The sequence below is a fragment of the Hippichthys cyanospilos genome, chromosome 13 (assembly GCF_059441005.1).
Source record: "Hippichthys cyanospilos isolate Australia breed blue-spotted pipefish chromosome 13, RoL_Hcya_1.0, whole genome shotgun sequence".
NCBI classification, from domain to species: Eukaryota; Metazoa; Chordata; class Actinopteri; order Syngnathiformes; family Syngnathidae; genus Hippichthys; species Hippichthys cyanospilos.
Genome location: NC_142381.1, coordinates 13,117,856 through 13,129,947, shown reverse-complemented (window position 1 = coordinate 13,129,947; position 12,092 = coordinate 13,117,856). Strand labels below are relative to the sequence as shown.

Here is a 12,092-nt window from a genome sequence, read left to right as displayed (position 1 = left end):
TCAAATGACCTCCCCAAGCACCGGTTACATGTTGACACCTGGACAGCAAAGTGTGTGAAAGGGACGCAGCTTACAATAAATAAATAAATGAAACAAGTCGGATGCGTTCAAGCCCGGAGAGACCTTATGTGTGACGGGTGGAGAAGCAACACTCATTGCGCCAGGTGATCCAACAAGGACTTTGAGAAGCCATCAGGGATAAACTTACAGCTAGCTTGGGACAGGATGAGTAATACAATTTTCATTTGAATAACGGTGAGGTGTCCTCACATTTGTGTATTTCTGAGAATTTTTCTGTGTGTGTGTGTGTCTGTCATACAACCCAGCAACACCTGTGAGCCATTCAAGGTTCATCCACAGGTTTGCAATTAGTCCCAGCCTGCCTGTCCGTCTGCAGATAATCCTCTTTAAAGTGGTTCATAAATTAAAAATAGCACAGGATTTATCACATCTGATATGAAAACGTTCATTTGAAATGCTTGTCCCCGCTCATTATTATTCATCATATTTTTTTTAACTTATTTACACCACCTGAAATGAAGACTATCCAGCCCACTATTTTAATATCTGTGTATTTATAGCATTTTACCAGGGTGTGTCAGAATGAGGATTTTAAAACTGAATGCATGTTTTCACAAGCAATTTCAAAGATTCTAGTACTCAAGATATAAATAAAGCTTAAGTGCAGCGCATCAATTCTATTTGTATGTCCTCATTATATTATGGTTGCAGGTGTGGTGGAGAATGGTGACAGTGGACATTGGGTGAGAGGTAGGGTTCACCCTGGACTCGTTGCCACCAGAAGAGCAAGCAATCACACTCACACTTATGGATAATTCAGAAACCCGACTTGATGTATTGGAATATATATTTACTAATGATCTCAATTTGGAAAGTATTGCACAACAATAAGATAATATTAGGAACACGGTTTAGGATGGGGGGGGGGCACATTTGGACAAAAACTAAAACACTAATCCCCCCCAGTGGTAAATATAAGCTTCTAGATGGACCATTTATTGTAAATCAGTAAATTATCAAAGTAATTTCATCCCCCATTCGTCTTGATTCTTCTTTATATGTAAGCTATAGCTAGATTAATAGAACACATTCTATTTAGACATTTGCGTTGCATAGTTGACCAGACGTTTTTCTGAGAGCTTGAAATGTCTGATTGACTTTGAATGCACCAATTGTTTACCACTATTGAGTACTCAATTAGCTGATAGCGCTAATGTTGGAGACTTGTGCCTTATCATACAACGACAGTCTAATTGATTAGCGGTTTTTAGGCACCCCTATTCTTTTTTAAATGGTTGTATGTGATGTTTGTAGCTCTCTGCTTCGACAACAATAATAACAAGCTGGCAAATGCAGTCTCAAACGTTGTGAAGACAAACTTCAAAGTAAAAGCATGCTGCATGGCTGTTGCATTGAAGCGCTTGTATTATTTGGTGATTTTATTACAAATAGGACTCTACAACATGCCATTGGTGTGTGACGTGATGCTTGTCTTCCTTAGTAGGTCTTTTAGCTTGCCCGTTTTCCCAGTAAGGAAGTAGATTTTTGGCAGGGCTCTTTTCTCAACCTGCTGAAATGATCACAATAGTTTCCTACTAAGCGACGCCCCTCCCTCCTTTTGTTTTCCTGCGGAATTTAGACAGATGCTTGTTGGTTGGTATGTCTTGTTTCTGTTTTAATTGTCTTTCGGCCAAAAACCAAAAATGAATTTACTGACCATTTCTGGCAAAAAACTTTTGGTGGCCAAAAAAATCAGTGCTAAATTTGCCAAGAGCAGCTATGACGCTTGCACTGGTTTGTGCTCTGTTTTTTTTTTTTTCAATATACAAACACACTTCATCATTTTGATTGGCCATTTATCGAGATTTCAGTCAAATTTTCTCACTTTCTTTTCACCGTTCTCAGTAGCCATTTTCAAAGGGTGCTGATGCAAACCAGTAATAAGATAGGATGAATTTACAAGGAGGCAAAATCCCCTAGCGAGACTTGCGGCCCAGAACAATAATGAGCACATAGCAAACAGAAAATTCGCCGTAAGCCAAAAGAGAATGCATACACAATGCACACTGATGCAACGGAAAGTGCACCAGCCTGACATGCGTACACACACACACACACTGGCAGAGGAAAGATGGCGGAATCTTGTGTAACAACATATGTTTGCAGGTAATTAAAAAAAGATCCCAGGTGGTTGTTCTGTCATATTGAGATACAACGCACCAAGCAAATTACCAGCCTGGGTTTCGACATACAATGCCAAGGGTGCATAACAACCCGTTGTCTAGGTGAGCTGCTGCAAATGTCGTGATATGGATCTCCCATGTGGCAAATTACCTGGATATTACATGTATAGAATGTTTGCCATTATTCATTCACTTATTGATTTTTTTTTTTTTTTTTTTTTTTACAACACTGTGGTTAGACTTTTGTTGATCATGTGGATTTGTTGTTCGTCTTTATGTGGCATATTATTGACCGGCAATCAGTCCAAGGTGGACCTTGTCTCCCACTCAAAATGAGCTCAGACAGACTTCAACTCAACACATGCAATTTAGAACATGATACATGTTAGTTTTTAATATCTAAAGCTCCTGTAGACAATTTTGAGTTGTTGTCAGTTTGTCAACTTGTCATTTGCTTGGCTATATAATATTATAGGCTGATTTTTTTTTTTTTTTTTTTATGGACACACTTTTATTTACTTGTATGGACACAACAGGAATGCTGTTGTGTTGGCGGAGAGCGTCATGACATCAGATGTCTGAATTGATTTCTGCTCTTTTTGACTTAGACAAAGGCACAAATGAACACACAACTATGACAGGAGCATGGCATTATTCATCTCTATGATTTGTGATTTTGAACAGATATGCAAAACACACTAGCTGCATAGTTAGAAAGCCTTCAGGTTTTTGGGGCTGATGGATGGAAACTTCATTTTGTAGGAACTGGATTCTTCCAGTGGAATGTTTTTTTTTTTTCAACTGATTCAAGTCTTTAAAAGAGCAGAGTTAAGGCAACAAAAATGTCATGTAGAAAATACCTCACAAATATAGGGTGCACACTGTATTGGCCAACACATTAGGAGATGAATAAATAATAAAGAATACATAATCGCAAGATGTCAACATTTTGGTTAGATGATAGCTGCCATTGCTAATTGTGCCATAGCCTACAATAATTGCATTATCGCCCTGCAGATTTTTTTTTTTTTTTTTAATTTGGTGTACACAAATTAGAAAATGACTTGTATGAGTAACACAAAGTGCAAGAGATAAATGTAACAAGGGAGGTTACCATGAGCCCACGTGAACTCCTGGTACATTGTAAAAAGTTCGGTATGCCCGAGGCTAAAATTGCGAAGTGTTGGTGCGTTGTTTTGTTGCATACTGGCCACTCGAAGAAGCACTGCTTGTGTCCCAATGCACATCCTGTTTTTGGTGTGTGTGTGTTGGAGCAGAAGAGACCTGAAAAGTGCTCACGTTTGGGCCCTGAAGCATTCTTGGTTTGCTTGTTCACAATTGATCAAACAAACAACATGATTAAAGAGATTGCATTCAGGCTTGTTTTAAGCAAACCAATACCATCAAGTGTGAACACACCTCGAATTAGTTTGGGTCAAGCGTGACCCTTGAATGTTAATTTGTCTGTAAAGTACATGATATAGACTGTAAGTATTAACGACTGTATTTTTCAGATTAAAAGCTACAACTTTTGTCTCGTGATTTGAGCCCTGCTGCTTATAGTCCAGTGCGGCTTATCTGCTTTTGTGAGTGTTGGGAGTAATGCATTACAAAAGTAATGTAATTACTATAATGCATTACTTTTTGCTGTAATGAGGTAGTGTGAGGCATTACACACAAAAATTGAGTAATATTTTACTCGGTACACATGACAGTAACACACATTACAAGGCATTACATAGCCCCAAAAATGCTTCTAAAACCCTTTAAACGTATCATATTATTTGAAGCAGTGATAATATGAATATAGTTTATTTGGTTAATGTAATTCATTTGGTTGGCTTGAGATGGTGCTAGTGTGTTGCTGGTATGCAGAGAACTTTGTTTAGGTCGTTTTTATTTTACATTTCCAGCGATCTTGGTATCATTTACAAGTTATAAGTAATTTTGAGCATGTGAGTTTGCTTAAGTTTAGTTTAAGGTCATTCATCTTGGTGAGAGTAATGTAAAAGCAATGCAATAGAGGTGTAATGACTTACATTTCAAATACAGTAATATTATAATGTAACGAATTACTTTGGAATGAGAGTAATAAGTAGTAAATAATGCATTAGTTTTGAAGTAACTTGCCCAACATTTGGCCACCAGGAGAAAATCAAGCAAATGCCTTTATCTGTTCTATGACACCTTATCTTTAATGAAAAGGTGTGAATTAATGGCTTAAAAGATGTAATATTAAAAATAGAAACGTTATGTCTAATTTGAATAAACTCTTGTACAAAGGTTTGTGACGTGTACATTTAATATATGCTTGATTGATAGATGGATAGATGGATGGATAACATCTTTCGGCGTAAATATTATGTGTAATGACCTGCGGCTTATAGTCCAATGCGGCCTATCCGTGACAAAATAGTTTTGTAGCTCAATTTTTGCTGCTGCAGTTTATATACTGGTGTGGCTTATCATCTGGAAAATATGGTACATTTCTGAGGACATGAGCAACAAAATTGAATAGTTGTAGATGGGTTTAGTTAGTCTATTAAGTTACCTTCTGTCAAAACAAGAAAAGCTAGAAAAGCTATATGAACTTGTCAGCTAGCATTAAGCGACAGTAAAGTTTTAGGGAATGATCGCTACATATTAGCGAATGTTAGTCATTAGCTGTCATTCTCAAAGTCAATATAGCATAGCTAATGTTAGCTGTCAAGACAAAGCTAGTCTGGCTATTGATCCTTGAAAAGCTATATTGACCTTCGAAAAGCTATATTGACCTGACAACTGATGAGTAAAATTACAGTAGCTATACTATAGTTAAAGCTATACTATACTGCAGTTAGCCATTAGCCGTCAAGTCAAAGCGAGGCCAGCTATTGTCATCTCCCAATTGCCCAGCAAACGAGGTGCTGACTACTGCAGTCTTGCACTAAAACTTCATCTGGCAGGATATGTTTTCTGTCCATCCATCTGTCTGTCTGGTTGTAAATCTGGAATGGCCTCCGCAGTGGCTTGCAGGGGGATTGAGAAGCACCTGTCCATCAGATGGAACGCGCTGGTGCTTCTCCCTAAATTGGCTCCATGTCGCTCGATTGATGAGGAGGCCAGAGAATGATCCCTTCCCCCAAAGACCCCATTAAAGCAAAACCTGGGGTTCTCTGCCATCAACGCATTTGGTGCCTTGTGAGAATGATCACAGCTTATTAAAGTGGAAATAATGACTGGTCTACCGGCAGCATGAAAAATGTAACAAGGACAAAGTAAATTGCCCAAAGGTGATTCATACGTTGAAAACAGGTAACATGGACAACACCGTCGACACTAGAAGTAAAAGAAGGGGCTGATTTAATTTGAGCTTCGAGGTGACTTTTGCATCTCTATGTTGATTAAAAGTGTCTTTGAAATAATGATGTTGTATTCGGAGAAGGGCATTAAGTGAGGACCTTCAACGGCATTTAAAATGTGTTCATGTTCTAGCCGGCCTTTAACTACCGTTTACTTTCAATTATTTTCCCTTCAAGTGTGCTTACAATGTAGCACACATTTTTTGGATGTCAGATTATTGATTTGTTTTCCTTTTTAGTTTGGGTAAATACGTTTTTTCTGGCGCCTTGGGAATTCTGGAGGGGGAAAGCAGCCGAGTGAAAATGTTCTCCATCAAGCGTGATTGGATTGGATTTTAGAAGATGAATTGCCAGGACAAGAGTTTATCCCGATTGCATTGCCAAGGGCTCCGCATCTTGCTGCCGGCGCTCTGGTCAGCTTGTTCCATTGGAAGAAGACGTTGACAGCGTGATCAAAAAGTAGATAAATGCAACAGGCTGAAATTTTCACCAGCGAAACCTTCACAAGATTGCATAAATACAGTGTGCACAGTACTTATGGAGTTTTGCTTTGATGCAACCTGTGTGATTTTGCTGTAATGGAAACAGGCTTTTTTCATCTTACTTTCATCTTGACATTTCCCAAATGTAGTGACAATCATATTGCTTTCACGTATCCACTGCAGACTTGGAGTTAGCTCCATGTCAGCTACGTACATGGGCGTACCCAACACAGCCATACACAGGACATTAACTCATTCAATCCCAAAGAAATATTTTGATGTTTTTGGAATGATTCCGCACTCTAAATCCCAGGTGCATATTTATAATATACTCAGTTTTTTCATCATGTGATGCAATTTTGCAGCAGATCAGAGAGAAATAAAACAAACGTTGTACGATCTATCATCTGAAGTTGCTGAATAAAACATGACCAGAGTTCCAACAACAAAAGTAGTTCCAAATATATATATACACACATTAAAAAAGTCTTGAGAAACACTTGGTTTATTTTGTTTTGTGCCGTACCAGTCATAAGTTTGGAAACACCTTCTAATTCTGTGCTCCCCCCCGATTTGTACTTTAACACTTAAGCCATCAACAATTATTTATTACATTATTTAACAATAGTGTTCATCAAAACAGAAAATCTCTCACAGGAGGAACCTCTTGTCCATATTAACAGCTCTTGGTGTTAGTATTTTCTCAGTCAGCTTTATGATGTGGATAAAATGTCCTGGAATGTCTTTCAAGTCAATGTGGTAATATTTTGAGTTTCTCGACTTCTTCATGTGTTTGGCTTGCTTTAGTTTGTCAGTTTCCAAACTTTGGACTGCTACTGTAATGTAAAAAGCATCTTACTTTTCCCAGCGTGGGGCTCCACAGATATGCCAAGCTGAAAACACAGAGGCCCAAAAGGAGGAAGACAAATGCCAGAATCAGGGCCACGCGCTGGTAGATGCGATACTTGGCCCGCTTCTCTTTAGCCCCCTCAACCTGCAATTAATCAGATTGACAAGAGTAGTGCTTTTTTTTTTTTTTTTTTTAGTTTTTCTTTTTTTTTGTCAGTTTTATTGAGTCAAGAGCAGATGATGAAAAAGAATATTAGGTCACTATCATGGTCAGGTAGTAAAATGACATATTATGTTTTGATAGACATACCAAACTCGCAGTTTTAGACATCGCTCGAGTACAGCGAATGATGATTTTCTCACCTCACATCAGAAAAATATCAGATTAGATGTTCTCACTGAAATTCTGCTGAGCAATAGATTGGTAATGGCTTTCTGCTCAGCAGATAGCACCTGTTCTTGGCAGCATTTTTAGATGATGTGAGAAGCTCGGTTACTGTTAGTTAAGTTCTTAAAACAAATCAAGCTTACAGTTCAAAAGCCGGTCTTCCGACACCCTTGTCCAAAAACAAATAGCTAAGATAAGAAGCTACAATCTGGAGTTTTAGCGTCACAGTGTAGCATTAAAGTTGCAGAGTATCATCTTTTTTTCTGCCTTCTTTTTCCTCACATTTACATTAAAACAAGAAATGACCTTTTTGACTGTGGCATTCTACAGGATTTATCCACCATTAAAAACTCCTGATGACTGAACTACCGAAGCCCTCCCTGAGCAGAGCGTAGGGACGAGGGGGCCGCAACAAGTTCCGCGGAAAGGTTACAATTATTAATTTCTTTCATTTTTTCCGCCTCAAATTTAATTTTAATCTGCCCGCTGTCAGCAATTCCCTGAGCTTGACGGCACAAATTAATAAAGTCAAGCTTTTGTTCCTGCAGACTTTTTGTAGGGAGAAAATGAAAGCTCATTTGCACTTTTGTATTGTGACTGCTTGGCCGCGGTAGACTGGACAACCTGCTGACTTCTTTTGATTAAACACACACCCATGCATAAAAAAAAAAGACACAAAATCAAAATCACCATGGTTTATTACTGTAGAAAAAAAATTGAAAAATTCTGAAGGTGGACAAGTTTAAAATTTGACCATCATTTTCAGGGAGGGGGGAAAATCACTCTACACATATATTACAGAAAACACAAACAGTTTTTGTACATTTATTGTATTTAATGCACTAGTTTTTTATTGATTTTTTTTTAAAGATAGCTTTTTTGTGGGGCACTGTAAAATGTTAAAAATGAACATTCATATATATAATATATATATATATATATATATATATATATATATATATATATATATATATATATATATATATATAGATATATATATATATATATATATATATATATATATATATATATATATATATATATATATATATATATATATATATATATATATATTTACAGTCAATAGATTTTGTTGAATCTCGGGTACTGTTTTGTCTATACAGGGTCAGTCAAAATGACATAACATATTTGTAGGTTTAATAAAAGATAAATCATGTAAAGAAACAAAAGTGTTTTTATTTTCAAAAAGTACATATAACGCGTTTTTTTTTCATATAATGCCTTTTTGTTTATTTTTTGTATAGTCTTTTTGTATTATTTTTTGTTTCTTTTTCAGTTGATGCCATGAATTGGACTTGTGAACATCACGCTTTCATTATGGAAATGTTGATCAAAATAAACAAATCTGTAACTGCAACACAATAAGCATTCATTTGCACTTCAAACTTGGTCGACCTGATCCTGTTTGAGAGCTACTGCATTGAAACGAAAATCGACTTCAATAGTGTGTAGACAATAACGGATCCCATTTGACTAATTTAATTTTCAAGACCTAATGAAACATATTTTTAACACTTTTTCAATTCTTACCTTTGTCTCTTAGTAAACCTACAAATGCGTCAAATCATTTTGTCTGACACTGTATAAAGATGTACCATTTCATTTGCTATACTACCATCTTGATTGTTTGAAAAAACAGTAGCAAGGTGAGCAGCTTTGAATACGAATCGAGTTTTTGAAGTGCTTGACTTTGGTAGGACCATGAATGTATTTGCCATTAATGAATTCCACGCATGTGACACGTCACTGACAGTGACCATAAAACGTGAGGCACTTCAAAGTGTCCTCCGGGCATGCTGGGGAGAATACGGCTCCCGTGGGGCACCTTGCGTAAGCTCCGGCAACTTGAGCCGAGTGGAAACTTCGCCGTCTGCCGTTTCGGAATCAGGATGAAAAGTGGGGCTCCAGAGCAGAGATGCAAAAATGGCAACGGTGGCGTCCGACTGAGCGGTGTGAGAATGCGTGGCCCCCCCCCGCTTGGTTTTGGACTTGAGAATAAGGCGGGAGCTTTGAGGAGAATAGCGCCTGTGGCCCCCCGCTGTCCGCGTGCAAAGTGCGAGCGCTTGTTCAGGGAAACGGCAAAAGCAGCAAGTCGAGATGGCAGTTTATCACACCAAGACACATTCAAACCCCTATGTATACATTTGGGATGATAATCAGCCAGCCCCATCACTTATTCATCCTATTTGTGATTTGAATCTGATGTGAAGCAAGTCTTTGTTATATGCATAAATATTAATATGGCTTCAAGGTTACTCTATTGTGCAAAAAGTCTGCTACAGGTGAAAAGAGCAAGGTATTTCACAGCCAAAAATCCCATCTTCCCTCCTGCTCAATAATAAAGGCAGAGGCACAAGGATATTCGCGATATAAAGCAAATAGAAGTTTCAAGTGAAAGCAAGCCATAAAAAAAAGTGAAATAAGATGGACAAATTTCAATTCTGACAAAACTCAAAGCACTCAGCAAGAGACCGAGGCGCATTTCTTATTCAGATGTGCAGCCTTCACTTTTTTTTCAAAGAGCACACATTCTCTCGCTCTCGCTTTTTAATGAACTTCTACTGCCATCAACATTTTAATTTGTTTTTTTTTTATTTTTTTTTATTTAATTTTTTTAATTTAATTTGTTTGATCGTTTCGCAGGTGCTCACCTTTTCTTCATTTCAAATACAACACAATATTTTCTTAAAAAATACCACAAGTATAACAGTCAATACCCAATGCAATACATTCCCCACACAATATCCCAAAATAACTAACAAAAAAAAAATACTCACATCATTAATGAGAACCTGTTGGCTGCTGGACTGGCTGCGAGCCTCCATGATGCAAGCCTGCAGAAGGAATGCGTTCCGATCCGCTTTTGCTGAGGGGGAAAAAAAAAAAAACAAGCAAAAGAGTCACAGCCTCATTCCTTTGCTCCAATTTGGGAGGGGAGGGAAGTTTCTTTGACGGAGTGGAATTACTGCAACATTTGTGATAGCCATTAAAAGTCAAGGCAGAGGGCTCCCTTTCAAAGGTGGAACACTACCAATAGCCTCTGGTGAACAAATTACTCACAAAGAAGATGAAAATAAAGCATTATCCTCTGGCAAGCCCGTTGAGCATTTATCTGATATCCTTGATATGCGCTATATGATCCAAAGGGGCTTTAATTTCTTTTTTTTTTCTCATGTCACTTTAGGCCTACTACTATGCAATTAACACTCATTTTATATATATATATATATATATATATATATATATATATATATATATATATATATATATATATATATATATATATATATACAGTATACACATTGTCATTACTGACAGAATTTTCCAACAGGTGAGCAAGAATGAAAATTTATGCTCTATATTCTGGGGTTGATGAATAAAATACACCATGAGATATCACTACAAGTGCAGTCCTAAAGTTTAGACACAGATGGCACAGTACTCTGTGTGAATGTTTTTTTTTTTTTAACCAAAAATATTTTGCGCTGGTACTTGGCTCAAAAATATATTTCGCAGGGAGTAGGCACATCAGTGGAAAAGAGTTGCCAACCGCTGTTGATTTATAAGCACAGATCTTTATTTACTACAAATAATGGAGCTTTGTCCATGGATTCATGCCAGTGATGTTTAGCGACAGCCATTATGATTCGAAGGCAGACGAATCTTTTGAGATTTGAGCTCACCAACATTTAAAGTGTTTTATTGCCCCCCCCCCCCCCCACACCCACACACACACACACACACACGTATTTTGATAATGCTACCGCTGAAAATTACAACGACCATCACGTTCCACTGTCTTTTTTCTTTTAACGAAGCAGTGTCTTCAGTCTTGCGGTAATGATTTTTTTTTCTTTTTTCAAAATGCAATAAGTATTGAACCGATTTTAAAGGCCTACAGGGGACGACTGAATAAGCGATTCAAGCTCTTGAAATAATGCCACCCTAAAACTTAATTCAGCTCTTGGCGCGTTTTATAATGTCAGCCGCTGACATCCAGTTATTTGTCTCATCTGTACTATGCACCATTGAAAATGCCATTGAGACCCAACAAAAGGTGTGATTGCACTGTTTTTCCTTTTTTTTTCTTTTCAACCAGAAAAGAGGTGTTTATAAAAACGTACATTTTATGATTGCTTCAGGAGCACATAAGCCTTGAGACCTTGTGACATTGATGATCTATGATGAATGTCATGGGTAGGACTTGGTTTCTTGACTTGATATGATAGACTGTCTTGGCACCTGCAGCTTCCTGTAAATTTCCTTCTTAGGTAATAACACTGTGAGAAAACAGCATTCACACTAAGCAAAGACAAAAAATCCCTCTTTATAATTAATCACATCTGGTAATGCCTACATTTACTTTTCTTTGGCAACAAAGGATGATTTCTTGGTGCACAAAAATACCAATTTCCCAATTGGCTGCATTCCTTTCAAAAGTGAAATATCTTGAATAGTCCTCTGATGGAGAAATTACACACTATGTGGATTAAAAAAAACATCTTCTGCTTGTCTTTGTATAATAATTACACTATAAACAGCCAGAGTTCAGATTCATGTATTTAAAAGATACATAAAAAAATGATAATAAAATAATCCCTGTTGTGGAATAATGTGACTTTACATCTAAATAACAGAATACTTTGAAGACCTCCTCAATTCCACTGACACAACTTGCCTTGTGGAAGCAGAGTGTGGAAACTCCGAGGTAGGCTCTTCTATCTCTGGGGCTGAAGTCACCGAGGGGGTCAAAAACTCCTTAGTGGCAAATGGGGGACTGGAGGGTGTGTTCCAAGTACAGAAGGAT

General features: G+C 37.4%; 1 protein-coding gene across 2 annotated transcripts in view; it reads right to left on the bottom strand.

Annotated features, from left to right (window-relative positions):
• Positions 1 to 10,163, bottom strand: part of tnmd (tenomodulin) — a 56,566-nt gene extending 46,403 nt beyond the window's left edge. For both annotated transcript variants that reach the window (XM_088431642.1, XM_088431643.1), the window contains exons 1-2: positions 10,063 to 10,163; positions 6,887 to 7,021 (exon numbers count right to left, since the gene is read on the bottom strand). In XM_088431642.1, coding sequence (XP_088287768.1) covers positions 6,887 to 7,021; positions 10,063 to 10,110 — 183 coding nt within the window. In that variant the 5' untranslated portion in view covers positions 10,111 to 10,163. The remainder of the gene's footprint in view (positions 1 to 6,886; positions 7,022 to 10,062) is intronic.
• Positions 10,164 to 12,092: the final 1,929 nt, after the last annotated feature.